This window comes from Oncorhynchus keta, chromosome 19 (genome assembly GCF_023373465.1).
Source record: "Oncorhynchus keta strain PuntledgeMale-10-30-2019 chromosome 19, Oket_V2, whole genome shotgun sequence".
NCBI classification, from domain to species: Eukaryota; Metazoa; Chordata; class Actinopteri; order Salmoniformes; family Salmonidae; genus Oncorhynchus; species Oncorhynchus keta.
In genome coordinates, this window is record NC_068439.1 from 65,854,044 (window position 1) to 65,876,443 (window position 22,400).

At 42.1% G+C, this 22,400-nt stretch overlaps 1 protein-coding gene across 1 annotated transcript in view; it reads left to right on the forward strand.

Moving 5' to 3' along the window:
* The first annotated feature begins 1,577 nt into the window (after window positions 1-1,577).
* LOC118398715 (rho GTPase-activating protein 18-like) overlaps window positions 1,578-22,400 on the forward strand; it is a 53,192-nt gene continuing 32,369 nt past the window's right edge. Inside the window, exon 1 of the mRNA XM_035794352.2 lies at window positions 1,578-1,833. Coding sequence (XP_035650245.1) covers window positions 1,694-1,833 — 140 coding nt within the window. The 5' untranslated portion in view covers window positions 1,578-1,693. The remainder of the gene's footprint in view (window positions 1,834-22,400) is intronic.

Genomic DNA, 22,400 nt, shown 5'->3' on the forward strand with positions numbered 1-22,400 from the left:
GTTAAAGTGTTAAGTAACATGCTAAGAATATAAATGTTTCTGTTTAGTGAATTGACACAAGGTTTTGTTATATGCCTACTTGTATTTCAAACACTTGATCAGAGTAATAGTAGTATTAGTAGTACTTATTAGGATCCCCAGTTAGCTGCTGCTGAGGCAGCGGATACTCTTCCCGATGTCCAAACAGGAATCAAAACATAACAAATAAAATACATAATATACATAATACACAGTACATAGCACTACATGTGCTAGGAGAGATTGAAATGCATGTTATTGACATTCGTCCTCTGTGTCCATCAAAGTGAAATACGTGCTGCTCTGTCCTGGAACAACTGCAATTTGCTGCACCTGACCACATAACTGTGCAGTATTCCAGATGCGACAAAACTAGGGCCTGTAGGACCTGTCTGCTTGACTTAGATGTCAAGAAAACAGAGCAATGCGTTATAATGGACAGACCTCTTTACCAGCAGTAGATTTAGCAGTAGACTTACCATCAGATCCATTTTCTAATCTGACTATGACTATGAAGCCATGATAAGCACAAAATACATGGCATATTTCGTAATCCGAAAGGTCAACTGCCTAACCAGTCCTAACCAAACAGTCCATGTATGATGACTGGTACCAGAGGTATACACAGCCATTACCATGTAAAATTCAATACCAACAGTAACATTTCATTTAACCTACAGTGATATTATTTTAAGTTAGTTTGCTTAGTTTAGTGGCTATTAAGTATTTAATTGTGATTAATACTGCCCCCATTTTGTTCTATACACTCCCACTGACAGACGTTATCGCAGCAATGAACCCAGATTGTTTTTGAGCATCATTACCAGTGAATCGAAAACAAAGGGATTTCCTCTGCTGCACCCAACAGACATAGAACATGTTGTAACCGAGCACCAGATGGCAGTATAGAGGTAGCCTACTAATTTACTGTATTATGGGAGGCCTTTATTGTAATGGCCAATGCGTGTCAGATGATAAACCTACGCACAAGAGCCCCTACATAGTTCCTAAATCAATATTCTAATTGTAGATATGGACATTGACATAAATCACACAAAATACGCAAATTAAATAACTGTTGTACTGCAGTTATTACAGCCTTACTACACAGCTATAAGACCAAGATAATGCAGGCTTAAAAGCCATGAACACTATGCAATAGTCACAGAGGACATCAGATCAATATCAGGATCAGAACGGTGAATTCCAATTCACTAAGTACAGGTGGAATTATATAGCATTATAATGCATCCTGAATCAGAATTAATATCAATGTAGGCCAAGGATGAGCTATTACATACAGTAACTTGGAATATTAGAGCAGTAAAACATGATTGTGCTGTTTTCAGGTCATTGCCCTGTTACTTGACAAATGAATGCCCCAGGTAGGATATTAGTAGTGCTGGGGCCAATTGCTGGTGGGCCATATAAAGTAAGTAGATACCATAGAAGGCTGGGACAAGAAAAAAAGTGATCTTTTATAGGTTTATAGGAGTGGCTCAGCCCAGATTACACGACTCAGCGGCATTATGGGCGGTGCTTTCAGGCAGCTGTTGATTATCCATGTTATCGGGGAGGCAGTGAGTGAGATCATTGAAACAGCTCCCCTGTTACACACAGCGTTACTACCCCTAGAGCTGTGTACATTCTAAGTCACCTGCGAACTGCAACAATAATGCAGCATGAGTCGCGCAACATGAATCGTCAGCAGGACGCCAAGGGAGTAATCTTGACCGGGTATTTTAGCAATAGTGAAGTTTCACCTCCCGCCTCAGTTGTCAATAATGCCGAAGAGATCGAGTCTTCATCGTTGAGGTGAGCGGATAGTCTGTTATTGAACATAGCGTACTGTATGTAACATTGCCGCTTGAATAGTAACGAGAGGTGCAGTTGCCTAGCATATTCTCTTTTTAATCAGATATGGCTACCAGTTGTCCGGTTTGTAATCTGACCTCTAACAGAAGCCTTCAAGCCACCGCTGACTTTTCCATGTGTTGATACATTGTTTTCTATGATGGATATTTGAAATCGAATGATTTCATTGACTAAACAAGCAGTGACGATATACAAGGCAAGCAGTATAAATACTAAGTGTAGGCTAAACTAGGCTACGTCATTATGCCAAAATTCGACTGTCCACAACCCCACTTTTTATTAGACTACAGAAAACCTTAGAGCAAGCCCTTCCAGGATATATAATGAACACAAATATAAAAGCAACTTGAAATTACACAAATATAAAAGCAACATGAAACAATTTCAACGATTTTACTGAGTTACAGTTAAGGAATATAAGGAAATCAGCTTATTTAAATAAATTCATTAGGCCCTAATCTAAGGATTTCACATGACTGGGCAGGGGCAAAGCTATGGGTGGGCCTGGAAAGGCAGAGGCCCACCCACTTGGGAGAAAGACCCACCCACTGGGGAGCCAGGCCCAGCCAATCAGAATTAGTTTCCCCCCAGTATAGGGCTTTTTTACACCCAGAAATACTCCGGGGTGGCTGGTCGCAGATGATCCCGTAGGTGAAGAAACACGTGGTCTGCGGTTGTGAGGCCGGCTGGACATACTGACAAATTCTCTGAAACGATGTTGGAGGCAGCTTATGGTAGATAAATGAACATTACATTCTCTGGCAAAAGCTCTGGTGGACATTCCTGCCAATTGCAAGCTTCCTCAAAACTTAAGACAACAGTGGCATTGTGTTGTGTGACAAAACAGCACATTTTAGAGTGCCTTTTATTGTCCCCAGCACAAGGTTTACCTGTGTAATGATCATGCTGTTTAATCAGCTTCTTAATATACCACACCTGTCAGGTGGATGGGTTACCTTGGCAAAAGAGAGATGCTCACTAACGGGGATGTAAACAAATTTGTGCAGACAATTTGAGATAAGTAAGATTTTGTGCCCATGGAACATTTCTGGGATCTTTTATTTCAGCTCATGAAACATTGGACCAACACTTTACATATTGCATATTGAACATATTTTTGTTCAGTATATATCATTTTTGTTACACAAACATGGTTTGTTCTGCAAATGTTTAAATAACAATATCAAACCCCATGCAGAGGCTACAGAGGACATACACACACAAAGCCCTTTTCTTCTCAATTTTGTGGTATCCAATTGGTAGTTAGTCATCCTCCGAAACAAAACCCAACCAAGCCACACTGCTTCTTGACACAATGCCCACTTAACCCAGCTGCACCATGTGTCAGAGGAAACACCGTACACCTGGCAACCGTGTCAGTGTGCACTACGCCTAACCCTAACCCGCAATGGGACAAGGACATCTGGCTGGCTGTGGCAGAGCCTGGACTCAAACCCAAGGTCTCTAGTGGCACAGGTACCACTGCCCCACTCGGGAGGCCTCCCTAACCCTAAAATATGTATTTATTTATTTGTAATAATGACAATTACAACAATACTGAATGAACACTTATTTTAACTTAATATAATACATCAATAAAAATCTGTTTAGCCTCAAATAATGAAACACTTTAGTAACACTTTTTAACAATTTAGTTTAAATAATGCAAAAACAAAGTGTTGGAGAAGTAAAAGTGCAATATGTGCCATATAAAAAAGCTAACGTTTGAGTTCCTTGCTCAGAACATGAGAACATATGAAAGTTGGTGGTTCCTTTTAACATGAGACTTCAATATTCCAAGGTAAGAGGTTTTAGGTTGTAGTTAATATAGTATTTATAGGACTATTTCTCTCTATACCATTTCTATTTCATATAGCTTTGACTATTGGATGTTCTTATAGGCACTATAGTATTGCCAGTGTAACAGTATAGCTTCCGTCCCTCTCCTCGCACCTACCTGGGCTCGAACCAGTAACACATCGACAACAGCCACCCTCGAAGCAGCGTTACCCATCGCTCCACAAAAGCCACGGTCCTTGCAGAGCAAGGGGAATACCTACTCCAAGTCTCAGTGCGAGTGACGTTTGAAACGCTATTAGCGCACACCCAGCTAACTAGCTAGCCATTTCACATCGGTTACACCAGCCATTAGGCTGATAGGCTTGAAGTCATAAACAGAGCTGTGCTTGCGAAGAGCTGCTGGCAAAACACACGAAAGTGCTGTTTGAATGAATGCTTACGAGCCTGCTGCTGCCTACCATCGCTCAGTCAGACTGCTCTATCAAATCATAGACTTAATTATAACATAATAACACACAGAAATACGAGCCTTTGGTCATTAATATGGTCGAATCCGGAAACTATCATTTCGAAAACAAAACGTTTATTCTTTCAGTGAAATAAGGAACCGTTCGGTATTTTATCTAACGGGTGGCATCCCTAAGTCTAAATATTCTTGTTACATTGCACAACCTTCAATGTTATGTCATAATTATGTCAAATTCAGTCAAATTAGTTCGCAATGAGCCAGGCTGCCCAAACTGTTGCATATACCCTGACTCTGCGTGCAATGAACGCAAGAGAAATGACACAATTTCACCTGGTTAATATTGCCTGCTAACCTGGATTTATTTTAGCTAAATATGCAGGTTTAAAAATATATACTTCTATGTATTGATTTTATTAAGAAAGGCACTGATGTTTATGGTTAGGTACATGTTGGAGCAACGACATTCCTTTTTCGTGAATACGCACCGCATCGATTATATGCAACGCAGGACACGCTAGATAACTAACTACACATGGTTGATGATATTAAAAATCAAATCAAATTTTATGTCACATACACATGGTTAGTAGATGTTAATGCGAGTGTAGCGAAATGCTTGTGCTTCTAGTTCCGACAATACAGTAATAACCAACAAGTAATCTAACTAACAATTCCAAAACTACTGTCTTATACACAGTGTAAGGGGATAAAGAATATGTACATAAGGATATATGAATGAGTGATGGTACAGAGCAGCATAGGCAAGATACAGTAGATGGTATCGAGTACAGTATATACATATGAGATGAGTATGTAAACAAAGTGGCATAGTTAAAGTGGCAAGTGATACATGTATTACATAAGGATGCAGTCGATGATATAGAGTACAGTATATACGTATGCATATGAGATGAATAATGTAGGGTAAGTAACATTATATAAGGTAGCATTGTTTAAAGTGGCTAGTGATATATTTACATAATTTCCCATCAATTCCCATTATTAAAGTGGCTGGAGTTGTGTCAGTGTGTTGGCAGCAGCCACTCAATGTTAGTGGTGGCTGTTTAACAGTCTAATGGCCTTGAGATAGAAGCTGTTTTTCAGTCTCTTGGTCCCAGCTTTGATGCACCTGTACTGAACTCGCCTTCTGGATGATAGCGGGGTGAACAGGCAGTGGCTCGGGTGGTTGATGTCCTTGATGATCTTTATGGCCTTCCTGTAACATCGGGTGGTGTAGGTGTCCTGGAGGGCAGGTAGTTTGCCCCCGGTGATGCGTTGTGCAGACTTCACTACTCTCTGGAGAGCCTTACGGTTGAGGGCGGAGCAGTTGCCGTACCAGGCGGTGATACAGCCCGCCAGGATGCTCTCGATTGTGCATCTGTAGAAGTTTGTGAGTGCTTTTGGTGACAAGCCGAATTTCTTCAGCCTCCTGAGGTTGAAGAGGCGCTGCTGCGCCTTCTTCACGATGCTGTCTGTGTGGGTGGACCAATTGTGATGTGTACGCCGAGGAACTTAAAACTTACTACCCTCTCCACTACTGTTCCATCGATGTGGATAGGGGGGTGTTCCCTCTACTGTTTCCTGAAGTCCACAATCATCTCCTTAGTTTTGTTGACGTTGAGTGTGAGGTTATTCTCCTGACACCACACTCCGAGGGCCCTCACTAGTTTAACTAGTGATTATGATTGATTGTTTTTTATAAGATCAATTTAATGCTAGATAGCCACCTACCTTGGCTTCTTACTGCATTCGCGTAACAGGCAGTCTCCTCGTGGAGTGCAATGTAAGGCAGGTGGTTAGAGAGTTGGACGAGTTAACCGTAAGGTTGCAAGATTGAATCCCCCAGCTGTCATTCTGCCCCTGAACAAGGCAGTTAACCCACCATTCCTAGGCCGTCATTGAAAATAATGTGTTCTTTAACTGACTTGCCTAGCTAAATAAAGGTGTAATAAGAAATAAACAAATTAAATACAAAAAAAAATACATTCAAAAAATCGGCCAAAACTGTGTCTAAAAATACAGATTTCCGATTGTCATGAAAACTTGAAATCGGCCCTAATTAATCGGCCATTCCGATTAATCGGCCGACCTCTAATACACACACACACACACACACACACACACACACACACACACACACACACACACACACACACACACACACACACACTACCGTTAAAAAAATCTGGGGTCACTTAGAAATGTCCTTGTTTTCCATGAAAACACACATGAAATGAGTTGCAAAATGAACAGGAAATATAGTCAAGACGTTGACAAGGTTATAAATAATGATTTTTATTTGAAATAATAGTGTCCTTCAAACTTTGCTTTCGTCAAAGAATCCTCCATTTGCAGCAATGACAGCCTGGCAGACATTTGGTATTGTAGTTGACAATTTGTTGAGGAAAGATGAGATTTCATCCCATGCTTTCTGAAGCACCTCCCACTAGTTGGATTGGCTTGATGGGCACTTCTTGCTCCCACAACAGCTCAATAGGGTTCAGATTTGGTGACTGTGCTGGTCACTCCATTATAGACAGAATACCAGCTGACTGCTTCTTCTCTAAATAGTTATTGCATTGTTTGGAGCTGTGCTTTGGGTCATTGTCCTGTTGTAGGAGGAAATTGGCTCCAATTAAGCGCCGTCCACAGGGTATGGCATGGCGTTGCAAAATGGAGTGATAAGTGTACAAATGGAGTGTACAAATCTCCCACTTTACCAGCACCCCCAGAGCATCACATTGCCTCCACCATGCTTGACAGATGGTGTCAAGCACTCATCCAGCATCTTTTCATTTTTTCTGCATCTCCTAAATATTCTTCTTTGTGATCCTCAAACTTACATTTGTCTGTCCATAACATTTTTTTCCAATCTGCCTCTGTCCAATGTCTGTGTTCTTTTGCCCATCTTAATATTTTATTTTTATTGGCCAGTCTGAGATATGGATTTTTCTTTGCAACTCTGCCTAGAAGGCCCGCATCCCGTAGTCACCTCTTCACTGTTGACGTTGAGACTGGTGTTTTGAGGGTACTAATAAATGAAGCTTGCCAGTTGAGGACATGTGAGGCGTCTGTTTCTCAAACTAGACACTCTAATGTACTTGTAATCAAACTCAGAAATGCTGATGCTCCAGATACTCAACTAGCCAAAGAAGGCCAGTTGTATTGCTTCTTTAATCAGCACAACTGTTTTCAGGTGTGCTAACATAATTGCAAAAGGGTTTTGTCGTTGACACAACATTCCAGTTCTGGCATAGGAACGGTCTGGTGTTTTTGTGTGACCTATTTGTTGATAACACATTTATCTCATTCGATACTCTGAGGGTTGACCATAATATTCCAAATACCCACTTTTTTAGAATCCTGCAAACGAGCAGCTTTGCCAAAAAAACATTTTCCTTAATTTCCACTCGAGCCAACTAAGTGTCGTTGAGAGGTGCTTAGATCTTAACCCTTATCTGAAGGGCACAATCTCCAGATTATACGACATAATACAGAACATTAATCTGACTTCCATTGCAAATACAAAATCTGCATGGGAGCAAGACATACTGTAGGTGGCGAACTACAAGATTATATATGTCAACAAACTATTGAGCTTATCCACACATCATCATTTTGCATAAGGCATGGGCTTATTCAGTTTATACTTTTGCACCGTGTCCATCACTCAAATGACGGATTGGCAAAAATATACCCAAATGTTGACCCCAAGTGTTTGAGATGCCACTAGAGTCCAGCGACATGTTTTGTTTATGCCAATCTTTGAGTTGCCTCTGAGACCCAATTTTTGAGGCATTCTCACATATGTGCTATACAACTGTTAGCTCCAACACGGTCACTGCCATTTTTGGGGTACTTCCCCTAGACCAGAATGTCCTCTTTCACTGGAAGTCTGCAAAGGCTTCCTCCTTAATGCTGTGGGTTAAGGAGGTGATGTCATCTCTGCCTCTGGAGAAGGTTAGATACATTGTGCATGGGTCCCGACAAAAGTTTGACTTAACCTGGTCCCCCATAAATAAACTCAGCAAAAAAAGAAACATCCCTTTTTCAGGACCCTGTCTTTCAAAGATCATTCGTAAAAATCCAAATAACTTCACAGATCTTAATTGTAAAGGGTTTAAACACTGTTTCCAATGCTTGTTCAATGAACCGTAAACAATTAATGAACATGCACCCGTGGACACTAACAGCTTACAGACGGTAGGCAATTAAGATCAGTTATGAAAACTTAGGACACTAAAGAGGCCTTTCTACTGACTCTGAAAAAGCGTAAACGTGCCTTAGGCATGCTGCAAGGAGGCATGAGGACTGCAGATGAGGCCGGGGCAATAAATGGCAATGTCCGTACTGTGAGACGCCTAAGACAGAGCTACAGGGAGACAGGACGGACAGCTGATTGTCCTCGCAGTGGCAGACCATGTGTAAAAACACCTGCACAAGATCGGTACATCCGAACATGACACCTTCGGGACAGGTACAGGATGGCAACAACAACAGTCTGGGTTACACCAGGAACGCACAATCCCTCCATCAGTGCTCAGACTGTCCGCAATAGGCTGAGAGAGGCTGGACTGAGGGCATGTAGGCCTGTTGTAAGGCAGGTCCTCACCAGACATCACCCGCAACAATGTTGCCTATGGGCACAAACCCACCGTTTGCTGGACCAGAAGGGTGCTCTCAAAAAGTGCTCTTCACTGACAATGTTTCCCGTTTTTTTTCTCACCAGGGGTGATGATTGGATTCGTCAAAGGAATGAGCGTTACATCGAAGCATGCACTCTGGTCTGGGGCGGTGTGTCACAGCATTGTCGTGTCTTTGGCTATGCCGGATTAAGTGATATGACATGCTATTCTATAAAATAATTTATCCGTAATTAATATCACCTGATTGAGCTAATCATGTAAATGTATTTAACTAGAGAGTTGGGGTACCACGAAAGGGTGAGCTGTTATCTTCCGAATAAACTCTTAAAGACCTAGTAATATTTTACATCAATATCAGTCAATATTAATCGTCACCTTAATTCAGTCTCAACCAAGAATTTACAACTTTCAGATTTCTTCACGAACCCTGGCTGACAAGTCAAATTAGCAATGCAATATTGGGTTTAATTATGTATTTACTAAATACCTAACTAATCACACGGAATTACACATACACATAATTAATCATAACTTGATTACAAATTATGTCATAAAGGAAAACATCCCTAGCGGGCAGAACAGATATGACAGCTTGTTACACAAAAGAAAAGGGGCTGGGTTTGAGTGAAAGAGCGGGAAGACTGAGGAACAAATGGCGAAGCTGTGCTATCGTAAATACAGTATCTTATGCATTCTAAATTACCGCCCATTCCCACATCCTCGGAATGGGAGGTTATATTGTCATCTTGGCTTTATATAGGAAGGGAGAGGAGGGCGTGCTTGAAAAGTTTTATAGCCCATGTTCCTTTACAGGGGCGGGCCACTGATTATGAAAACCCAAATCTCACATTTTAGAAGCTAAAATCATATTTCATCCCATCACGAATAATGTCATTTTTCAAAAAATTTAAATTGAACAACAATTCTATGTGAATCCGATAACTCTGATGTGTAGACTTTACACTGTTGAGTTTATGTCATCTTATCATTGATGAGAATGTCTCAGATGACAACCAAACTGACATCATATTCATTAAGTACCACTGCATATGTTCAATATGATGTTCCCAGAATCTCCATGTTAACAAAGGGGTTTGCAAATGTAACATCAGTAGGGTAGAGAGAGGAAAAAGGGGGGAAGAGGTATTTATGACTGTCATAAACCTACCCCCAGGCCAACGTCATGACAGGATCATCGGACTGAGCTTGTTGTTATTGCAGGCAATCTCAACGCTGTGCGTTACAGGGAAGACAGCCTCCTCCCTCATGTGGTACCCTTCCTGCAGGCTCATCCTGACATGACCCTCCAGCATGAAAATGCCACCAGCCATACTGCTCGTCCTGTGCGTGATTTCCTGCAAGACAGGAATTTTGCAGTGTTCTGCCATGGCCAGCGAAGAGCCCGGATCTCAAACCCATTGATCACGCCTGGGGCGTGTTGGATCAGAGGATGAGTGCTAGAGCCATTCCCCCCAGAAATGTGCCTTGGTGGAAGAGTGGGGTAACATCTCAGCAAGAACTGGCAAATCTGGTGCAGTCCATGAGGAGAAGATGCACTGCAGTACTTAATGCAGCTGGTAGCCATACCAGAGACTGTTACTTTTGATTTTTTGACCCCCCTTTGTTCAGGAACACATTATTCAATTTCTGTTAGTCAAATGTCTGTGGAACTTGTTCAGTTTATGTCTCAGTTGTTGAATCTAGTTATGTTCATATGAATGTTCATACAAATATGTACACAAATATGTACACACAGTTTGCTGAAAATAAACGCAGTTGACAGTGAGAGGACATTTCTTTTTTTGCTGAGTTTATGCCCAAGCCTCTCCAGGTTCTCCTTTACCCAAATCCAGATAACAGATGTTCTGAAAGAGCTGCAAAACCTGGACCCGTATAAATCAGCTGGGCTTGACAATCTGGACCTTCTATTTCTGAAACTATCCGCCGCCATTGTCGCAACCCCTATTACCAGCCTGTTCAACCTCTTTCATATCGTCTGAGATCCCCAAGGATTGGAAAGCTGCTGCAGTCATCCCCCTCTTCAAAGGGGGAGACACCCTGGACCCAAACTGTTACAGACCTATATCCATTCTGCCCTGCCTATCTAAGGTCTTCGAAAGCCAAGTCAACAAACAGGTCACTGACCATCTCGAATCCCACCGTACCTTCTCCACTATGCAATCTGGTTTCCGAGCCGGTCACGGGTGCACCTCGGCCACACTCAAGGTACTAAACGACATCATAACCGCCATCGATAAAAGACAGTACTGTGCAGCCGTCTTCATCGACCTTGCCAAGGCTTTGGACTCTGTCAATCACCAGATTCTTATCGGCAGACTCAGTAGCCTCGGTTTTTCGGATGACTGCCTTGCCTGGTTCACCAATTACTTTGCAGACAGAGTTCAGTGTGTCAAATCGGAGGGCATGCTGTCCGGTCCTCTGGCAGTCTCTATGGGGGTGCCACAGGGTTCAATTCTCGGGCCGACTCTTTTCTCTGTATATATCAATGATGTTGGTCTTGCTGCGGGCGATTCCCTGATCCACCTCTACGCAGACGACACCATTCTATATACTTTCGGCCCGTCATTGGACACTGTGCTATCTAACCTCCAAACGAGCTTCAATGCCATACAACACTCCTTCCGTGGCCTCCAACTGCTCTTAAACGCTAGTAAAACCAAATGCATGCTTTTCAACCGATCGCTGCCTGCACCCGCATGCCCGACTAGCATCACCACACTGGATGGTTCCGACCATGAATATGTGGACACCTATAAGTACCTAGGTGTCTGGCTAGACGGCAAACGCTCCTTCCAGACCCATATCAAACATCTCCAATCGAAAATCAAATCAAGAGTCGGCTTTCTATTCCGCAACAAAGCCTCCTTCACTCACGCTGCCAAGCTTACCCTAGTAAAACTGACTATCCTACCGATCCTCGACTTCGGCGATGTCATCTACAAAATCGCTCCCAACACTCTACTCAGAAAACTGGATGCAGTTTATCACAGTGCCATCCGTTTTGTCACTAAAGCACCTTATACTACCCACCACTGCGACTTGTATGCTCTAGTCGGCTGGCCCTCGCTACATATTCGTCGCCAGACCCACTGGCTCCAGGTCATCTACAAGGCCATGCTAGGTAAAGCTCCGCCTTATCTCAGTTCACTGGTCACGATGGCAACACCCTCGCACGTGCTCCAGCAGGTGTATCTCACTGATCATCCCTAAAGCCAACACCTCATTCGGCCGCCTTTCGTTCCAGTACTCTGCTGCCTGTGACTGGAACGAATTGCAAAAATCGCTGAAGTTGGAGACTTTTATCTCCCTCACCAACTTCAAACATCAGCTATCTGAGCAGCTAACCGATCGCTGCAGCTGTACATAATCTATTGGTAAATAGCCCACCCATTTTCACCTACCTCATCCCCACAGTTTTTATTTATTTACTTTTCTGCTCTTTTGCACACCAATATCTCTACCTGTACATGATCATCTGATCATTTATCACTCCAGTGTTAATCTGCAATATTGTAATTATTCGCCTACCTCCTCATGCCTTTTGCACACATTGTTTATAGACTCCCCTTTTTTTCTACTGTGTTATTGACTTGTTAATTGTTTACTCCATGTGTAACTCTGTTGTCTGTTCACACTGCTATGCTTTATCTTGGCCAGGTCGCAGTTGCAAATGAGAACTTGTTCTCAACTAGCCTACCTGGTTAAATAAAGGTGAAATAAATAAAGAAATAAAAACAATGTGTGCCATTCAGAGGGTGAATGGGCAAGATAAAATATTTAAGGGGTGTCTTAATGTTTTGTACACTCAGTGTATGGTCCTCTAACTGATAAGATGCCAAGGCTAAATCTATGTCCTACACAGAATGGGGATAAAGTGAGCAGGAATAAATCTTAATATAAGATTCTCCTACCAGAAATAAATCCCTTGTTATGAGTGACAGCCTTTCACTAAAACCACATATGCAGATTTAAAACCCAGGCATTTTGACTTGTCTGAGAGCTCAGGAGAGATATCGATGTTATGATGGACTTGGTCATCAAATCAGCCGTCAGAGAGAGCCCCTGTCATGCTGCAGAGATAAAGCTGATCACCTTTACACCCCTCCTCATCCCCTCCTATGCCTGTGAAGATAAATGGCTTACTGTCCAGCATTACTCTTCCTTATATCCGTTTTGGTAATGCTGTCAGAGCAGATCCATTTTATTCTCATTTAAAATTGTGCTTGCCAGTAGCTGGAGAGGGGCCAAATGAGGTTCCACTACACGCACCCATCTTCTGGATCTAATGTCCTGACAACATGTCAGATTTAGAGATGGTAAAAACCTACTCCGTGGCGGCTCTCCCCCTCTCTCAATGGTCTGGTGAATTCAGCCGGAAACATATATTTTAGAGAGGTGAAGGGGAAAAGTGTACCCTAACACATTCATAACATGTCGATGACATTTCTAAAGTAGACAAATACACTGAACAAAAATATAAATGCAACATGAAATAATGTCTTAGATTTTACTGAGTTACAGTTCATATACTGTAAGGAAATCAGTGAATTGAAATGAATTCATTAGGCCCTAATCTATGGATTTCACATGAGTGGGAATACAGATATGCATCTGTTGGTCACAGATACCTTAGATATGGGCGTGAATAAGAAAACCAGTCAGTATTGTGTACAGATCCTTGCAACACAGCGCCAGGCATTATCATGCTGAAACATGAGGCCAGGCATTATCATGCTGAAACATGAGGCCAGGCATTATCATGCTGAACCATGAGGCCAGGCATTATCATGCTGAAACACGAGGCCAGGCATTATCATGCTGAAACACGAGGCCAGGCATTATCATGCTGAAACATGAGGCCAGGCATTATCATGCTGAAACATGAGGCGATGGAGCGGCAATGGGGCCTCAGGATCTTGTCACGGTATCTCTGTCCATTCAAATGGCCATTTATAAAATGCAATTGTGTTTGTTGTCTGTAGCTTATGTCTTCCCATACCATAATCCCACCACCACCTTGGGGCGTTCTGTTCACAACGTTGACATCAGCCAACCGCTCGCCTACACGACCACATACATGCTGTCTGCCATCTGTCCGGTACAGTTGAAACCGGGATTCATCCGTGAAGAGCACACTTCTTCTGTGTGCCAGTGGCCATCGAAGGTGAGCATTTTCCCACTGAAGTCAGTTACGATGCCAAACTGCAGTCAGGACAAGACCCTGGTGATGACGAGCATGCATATGAGCTTCCCTGAGACTGTTTCTGGCAATTTGTGCAGAAATGATTTGGTTGTGCAAACCCACAGTTTCATCAGCTACCTCCACGGGTGGCTGGTCTCGAACGATCCCGCAGGTGAAGAAGCCGGACGTGGAGGTCCTGGGCTGGCGTGGTTACACAAGGTCTGTGGTTGTGAGGCTGGTTGGAGGTACTGCCAAATTCTCTAAAATGATGTTGGAGGCGGCTTGTGGTAGAGAAATAAACATTCAATTCTCTGGCACGATGTCATAACAGCAGCACACCACTTGTAGTTCCATTTTCCTTAGCTGAGTGGCTATCAGGGCCAATGAAGCACCATAAACAGGCCATTTGTCCCAATAGTCCCTAACAGCTCTGGTGGAATGTCCTGCTGTCAGCATGACAATTACACGCTACCTCAGAACTTAAGGCATCTGTGGCATTATGTTGTGTGATAAAACTGCACATTTTAGAGTGGCCTTTTATTGTCCTCAGCACAAGGTGCACCTATGTAATGATCATGCCGTTTATTCAGCATCTTGATATGAGAGAAATAAGCGTTTTTTGCATATGGAACATTTCTGGGATCTTTTATTTCAGCTCATGAAACATGGGACAAACACTTTACATGTTACGTTTATATTTTAGTTCAGTGTAGTTGGTAGGAAGAAACTTTGCCATCATCATGTTGTTCAATTTACTTAATACATATGAAAATGTTTTTATTCGTAAGCACAGTTCATCAAAAATAGCTAGCAATGATAACTTTAGCTAAAAATCTGTTGGTCTCCCCTCAATATTAACTAGCTAGCTGTCACGGTTTTCATATGGTGAAGGAGAGTCGGACCAAACTGCAGCGTGTCGATTGCGATCCATGTTTATTTAAACAACGTAAACACAAACTCAACAAAACAATAAACATAGTGAAAACCGAAAACAGCCTATACTTGTGTCAAATAGCACAGCACAGCACACAGCACAGCACAGCACAGCACAGCACAGCACAGCACAGCACAGCACAGCACAGCACAGCACAGCACAGCACAGCACAGCACAGCACAGCACAACACAACACAACACAACACAACACAACACAACACAACACAACACAACACAACACAACACAACACAACACAACACAACACAACACAACACAACACAACACAACACAACACAAGGACATCAAGACACTCAGGACAATCACCCACGACAAACTCAAAGAATATGGCTGCCTAAATATGGTTCCCAATCAGAGACAACGATAAGCACCTGCCTCTGATTGAGAACCACTCCAGACAGCCATAGACTTTGCTAGATAACCCCACTAGCTACAATCCCAAATACATACACACCAAAACCCCAAGACAAAACACACCACAATACAAAAACTCCATGCCACACCCTGGCCTGACCCAATACATGAAGAAAAACACAAAATACTTAGACCAGGGCGTGACACTAGCTAACGTTTTACTGCATCTACAGTCAATCTGGTTACATCACAATGATGACAAAAGGTAGAAATGTATTGTATTTCCAAGCCACTTTAATACACTTTTGATGAAATTTTACTCCATGCCAATTGAGCAGAATGCTGTTGGGCATCAGTCCTAAAATAATGTTCAAAACAGTATTTTGACTAAAATTCCAAGCCATGAATACTAATTTCGATTTTGACCCCCCCCTTTGTTCAAGGACACATTATTCAATTTCTGTTAGTCACATGTGTGTCGATCTTGTTCAGTTTATGTCTCAGTTGTTGAATTTTGTTATGTTCATACAAATATTTACACATGCTACGTTTGCTGAAAATAAACGCAGTTGAGAGGACGTTTCTTTTTTTGCTGAATTTACAATGTGGAGAGCCTGTCTTACTTAGTGTAACTTTGTATAGTTTGGTAAGCAGTCATGTCTGTCTAGTGGCCATTTGTGCTGATAAGAATTTTAATGGAACTTTATTTTCTCCGTTTTTGTTTCTATTACTTTTTGTTTCTGTTTTTCTTTCCTATTTAGCTTACTTTTATAGATGCCTTGGCGGGTGGGTGGTTTGGAGGGAGGGAGTGAAGGGTTGGAGGGAGGGAGGGAGGGTGGTGATGGATGGATGGATGGGAGAATGAGGGTTTGGGGTTGTACGGTTTTTGTTGTTATATCTGAAAATCTATAAATAAAGTAAAAAAAATACAACTTTAAAGCTACCCAATCTCTCAATGTCTCACTTCCAAAGCAATTTGAGCTACTACGTAGTTATACATGTTGTTATTTGCCAGAATGTTAATTTCTATGCTGCAGGGACCAATGGCCCTCCCTCTGCCACAGCAGGAGCAATCAATGCTGCCTCTGAACCACTCGCCCCATTCATAGCCTCTGAAATAGTGATATAGGAGCATCTGAGTCTTCAACCTTGTGTAGTCACGTGTAACATTCTGTATACTCCCCTTGTCCTAAGGGTCAAAAATGACCCGCCTTTACTAAACCCCTAAAATATAGCAGCTTGATTGAATTTTAAACCCCAAATCTATTTTGCATGAAGAAATAACATGTCATTCATCACAAACTTTGTGAATATATTGGTTTTCCCTCTTCACAATGCAGAAAGACTGCATTTAATCAGTGGCCATCACTCGTTTTTATTACAACACACCTGTCATGATAGTTTTCTTTACTAAATTACAGCTCATTACTAAGCTAAGGAAGCTGGGACTAAACACCTCCCTCTGCAACTGGATCCGGGACTTCCTGACTGGCCGCCCCAGGTGGTGAGGGTAGGTAGCAACACATCTGCTACGCTGATCTTCAACACTGGAGCTCCCCAGGGGTGTGTGCTCAGTCCCCTCCTGTACTCCCTGTTCACCCACGACTGCATGGCCAGGCACGACTCCATCACCATCATTAAGTTTGCAGACGACACAACAGTGGTAGGTTTGATCACCGACAACGACGAGACAGCCTACAGGGAGGTGGTCAGAGACCTGGCCGTGTGGTGCCAGAATAACAACCTATCCCTCAACATAACCAAGACTAAGGAGATGATTGTGGACTACAGGAAATGGAGCACCGAGCACACCCCCATTCTCAGCGACGGGGCTGTAGTGAAGCAGGTTGAGAACTTCAGGTTCCTTGGTGTCCACATCAACAACAAACTAGAATGGTCCAAACACACCAAGATAGCCGTGAAGAGGGCACGACAAAGACTATTCCCCCTCAAGAAACTAAAAAGATTTGTCATGGGTCCTGAGATCCTCAAAAGGTTCTACAGCTGCAACATCGAGAGCATCCTGACTGGTTGCATCACTGCCTGGTACGGCAATTGCTCAGCCTCCGACCCTCCCGCACATTGGCTAACCGGGCTATCTGCATTGTGTCCCACCACCCGCCAACCCCTCTTTTTACGCTACTGCTACTCTCTGTTTTTCATATATGCATAGTCACTTTAACCATATCTAGATGTACATACTAAGTCAATAAGCATGACTAACCGGTGTCTGTATATAGCCTTGCTACTGTTATTTTCAAATGTCTTTTTACTGTTGTTTTATTTCTTTACTTACACACACACATTTTGCACTATTGGTTAGAGCCTGTAAGTAAGCATTTCACTGTAAGGTCTACACCTGTTTTATTTGGCGCACGTGACAAACTTTGATTTGATTTGGTTTATTATTATTATTATTATTGCTAAAGGTACTGCATAGGTGTAAACATAATGGGTTAGCAAGATATAGCACTTGTATAGCCTAAGAAAGTAGCAGAAATGTGCAGAATATAGATTTTAATGCATTTTATTGAAGGGAAACAATAACAGTCTTGAACTTTTTGGCAACATAGTGATATATTCTTATACTGCAGAATGAGGAATTCAACTACAAAATACTAGTCTTCTTCTATTTTTTAAATCATTGCCCACACCCACAAGGTGTATAAACAACAACAATGAATAGGAATAAGATAATATATACAAAACAAAAACATGAAGAACATAAATCAATCAACTCTAATTAGCACATGTTGGACAGTATGCAAGTGTGTGTGCATGGTCTTTGCAGATGCATTTCTCACATGTGCAGCATATAGTATTTGTTTTTACAGTCCTTCCTTGGGTGTCAAAATTGGCATCTCCTCCTCTTGCCTGCCCCAGCTCCAGCCTCAGTTGGATCAGGACAAGATTCAGCCCCCTGAACAGCTTTCACAAGCGCTGCAGAGGCTGCTTTGCAGAGAAGGCGCTCCCTTCTTTGAATGTGTGGGGTTACAATTGTCTCTCTCAGCTGCTCCAGGAACACCCTCCTCTTGTTCCGTTTATCAGGCATCCAGGTAGGGTTGATCTTGTTCCATATCATGAAGGCATTGTATGAGGACACATCAATGATGTTGTGGAAGATGACCAGGGGCCAGCGGGCAGTCATCCTCCTGCAGCTGTAAGTTCCAATCACTTTGTCCGTGCCTCCTTTGTTGTTGTTGTAGTCCAGGATTATGGCTGGTTTCCTGTCCTCACGATCACTGATCTTAACCGTTTTGTGCAGTGTGCTTAGGAGAACCACATTCTTGTTCATCTTTGGAGGTAAGAAACTGGAGTGGTGGTGGGGGTGAAGACAAACTTTGATGAGAAAGGCCCCTCTCCCCCTTGCGAGGAGTGCAGTGGGGAGCTCAGACTTGTTATTTCTAACTGCCAACCATGGTGATCTTCCTCTTCAGGAGCTGCTGGCTGAGTTTAAAAGAGGTGAAAAAATGGTCAGACATGACATTGTGCCCCGTCAGTCCATCTGTCACATCAAGCACAACCCGCATCCCCTGGTTCTTCTCCGGGCCTCCACTGGTCGGCTTCCCTGTGTAGACTTGCATCTTCCAAGCGTAGCTGAATTGTGTGTTACAGGCCACACATATCTTGATGCCATACTTTGCTGGCTTGCTGAGCATATACTGCCGGAAAGGACAGGGACCTTTTGACAAAAGAGATTACTATCAGGGTCACAGAAAACAATCACATAAATCAATGACATTACAGCAATACATAATAAAATGAACAGTGGAAATCCCTTATATTACAGATATGAAAATGAAAATGTACTTCTGAATGGGATCAGTTGCTCCTCCACTGTTACTTCAGGCCCAGGATTGTAGAGGTATGGCAGATGCTCCAACCACTTCTCCTACACCTCTCTTATGGCCACCAGTTTGTCTCTCACACGTCTTGCAGGTCTTGACTCACGGTTATCAAATTGTAGCATTCTTGAGAAAGTGTGAAAGACTTTCACTGGCATCTAAAATTCCCTTCCACTCTTTGCATCCCAGAGACTACATGTAGCCTCGCCTCGGGACCAATACTCACCCGCTAAGATTAGCAGCCCTATGTAGGTGTCATCCGTATGAAATGTTGTGCTGCCATCCTGCCCTGGTTATCATACGGTGACAAGGACCATGTTATTTTGCTGTTCTTTGACAAAAATGTCTCTCTTTCAGCTTGGGGGATTTCTTCTTCATCTGAAGATGATGCATCGTGCTCTGGGTTGTATTCTTATCTTCTTCTTCAGATACCTCCTCTACTAAATAATTGTTCTCTTGTTCCTCCTAGACATCTGAAAGAAAAATCCGATCTACTACCTGTTGGGCACTGAAACATGCACTCATGGCTGAAATGTTTATTACATGAAATGTAGTTTATTTTGTCTGTGAACTTGAGCCATGTGTGGGGTCATGGAGGGGAGATGCTGCACATGCACAATAAAGTTTTAGTGTTGTTCAATCAGTAGCACACAATCTCTCTCTCTCTCTCTGTGTGTGTGTGTGTGTGTGTGTGTGTGTGTGTGTGTGTGTGTGTGTGTGTGTGTGTGTGTGTGTGTGTGTGTGTGTGTGTGTGTGTGTGTGTGTGTGTGTGTGTGTGTGTGTGTGTGTGTGTGTGTGTGTGTGTGTGTGTGTAAATTATTTTATAACTGCCGGGTCAAAAATTACCCTAAGACAATCTTTGTACCCTGGTGGTGTACAGCTTTCATGGAAATATGAACAAAGGCGATGTTTCACTTTTTCTAATTTTGGGGTCACTCTAGGAAAAGTAATCAAATTTCAATGTGAAAAAATATAATTTAGGGGGTTTTCTCTGCTGTTAAACTTAGTGGTGGGTCATTTTTTTACCCTTAATACAACACAAGGGTTAAATCAGCATGTATTGATCTGAACTGATTTCAGAGCCTACTCATTTGAATGTAAAAGTCCTGCTAAATCAACTCTGATTGATCTCATACTTACAAATAACCCTCATAAATAGTCAACTAGTAGTGTTTTGATATGGACCTCGGTGATCACTGTCCCATAGTCTATGTCAGAAACACAAGATGTCTAAAACTAAACCACGCCTTGTTATTAAAATAAACATTTCCATGCGCAAGGGTTCTTACATGACCTTTACCATTCAGGTTTCTTGGTGTTAATGAGAGTCCGGACGTGGAACTTGCCCTTTAACAATTCTCTAGTATGTTTATCTCTGTACCTCTATGAAGAGATTAAGAATTAAAGATAGGGCCAACCCTTGGTCAACGCCTGAACTTGCCGAGTTAATTCAGCTAAGGAAGAAAGCTTGGTCTGAAACAAGACACACTGGTAGCTCTGCTAACTGGCTCACCTTCAGACAACTTTAGCTTCCATTAAATGGACTAAATCAATCTATTTCATGAATTCTATTCCTGACCCTTGTGACTATTCAGCTATGTTTTGGAAGGCTAATAAATTGCTAAAAAGAAGCAGCCACACCTCTCTGCCCAATGAGGTTCTATTTAACTCCAATACTATAACAGACAAAACTGAAATAACCGACGCGTTTAACCAACATTTTATTGCAGTGGGCCATTTATTTGAAAGGGGAAATAGCAGTAATAAGGACATCTCTGAAAAGACTGTTCATGAAACAAGCTCATCTCTGATACACCCCTGTTTAATCACAGACTTGCCTGCTACTGTAAATGGTAACCCACTGTTCTCTTTTCTTCAAGTCACAACTAGGGAAGTTCTGGATGCTCTCTTAATTATTGATGTAAAGAAATCATCTTGGGCAGACATGCTTGACCTGTGTCTTCTACGGCTTCCTGCACCTCTGATTGTGGAGCCTTTGACACATTTTGTATCTATCCATTCTCTTGGGTATTATTCCTAAGGTGTGGAAGGTGGCCCTTGTTCTCCCGCTCCACAAAGGTGGTGAGCCCTGCGATCTTAATAATTATCGCCCAATTTCAAAACGTTCATGTCTAATGGAAATATTAGAACTCTTGATACGTTCTCAACTGCGGTCCTTTTTTAGATGGAAAATGTATTGTATGTATGCTCACCAGTCAGGCTTTAGGCCAGGACACCAATGTCATAGTTATTAATAAATTACATAGTTAACACACTACACAGGAAACAGCACTGCTCTGCCCTCTGATTCAGAGGAGTTGGGTTAAATATGGAAGACACATTTCAGTTGAATAGATTCAGATGGACAACTGACTTGGTATCCCCCTTTACCTTTATATTGATATGTGGAAAACATTCAATACAGTTGATCATGCACTGTTGCTATGGAGACTATCCAACATTTTTCAAGACCAAGCGGCCTGCGGCTGGTTAAAGTAATTTCCTGCACGACATAAGTCAACGTACAGTATCTGCTCATGGCGTTCTCTTAAAGGTCCCAAACAGCCATTCTGATTACCATGTAAAATAGCCTTTTGAGTGACTAAAATATCTCCCATAATATTTTATGGGGATAGAAATGCATTTTTTTTAATGGCTAACTACCAGGAAGTTTGGAAAGATGGACATTCATCAGCTTGACTTGACTGACAACTCGTTGAAACGCCTATGTCAAGTAACTTGGATGCAGTGTTGCAGCAAAATAATTTCAAGTAAATTTGGTAAAGCACAAATCAAATCATCAAATTTTATTGGTTACATACACATGGTTAGCAGATGTTAATGTGAGTGTAGCGAAATGCTTGTGCTTCTAGTTCTGACCATGCAGTAATATCTAAGAAGTAATCTAACAATTTCACACCAACTACCTTAAAGGAATGAATAAGAATATGTACATATAAATATATGAATGAGCGATGGCCGAACGGCATAGGCAAGATGGTATAGAGTACAGTATATACATAAGAGATGAGTAGTGAAGGGTATGTAAACATTATATAAAGTGGCATTGTTTAAAGTGACTAGTGATACATTTATTACATCTAATTTGTAATTATTAAAGTGGCTAGAGATTTGAGTCAGTATGTTGGAAGCAGTCACTCAATGTTAGTGATGGCTGTTCAACAGTCTGATGGCCTTGAGATAGAAGCTGTTTTTCAGTCTCTCGGTCCCAGATGC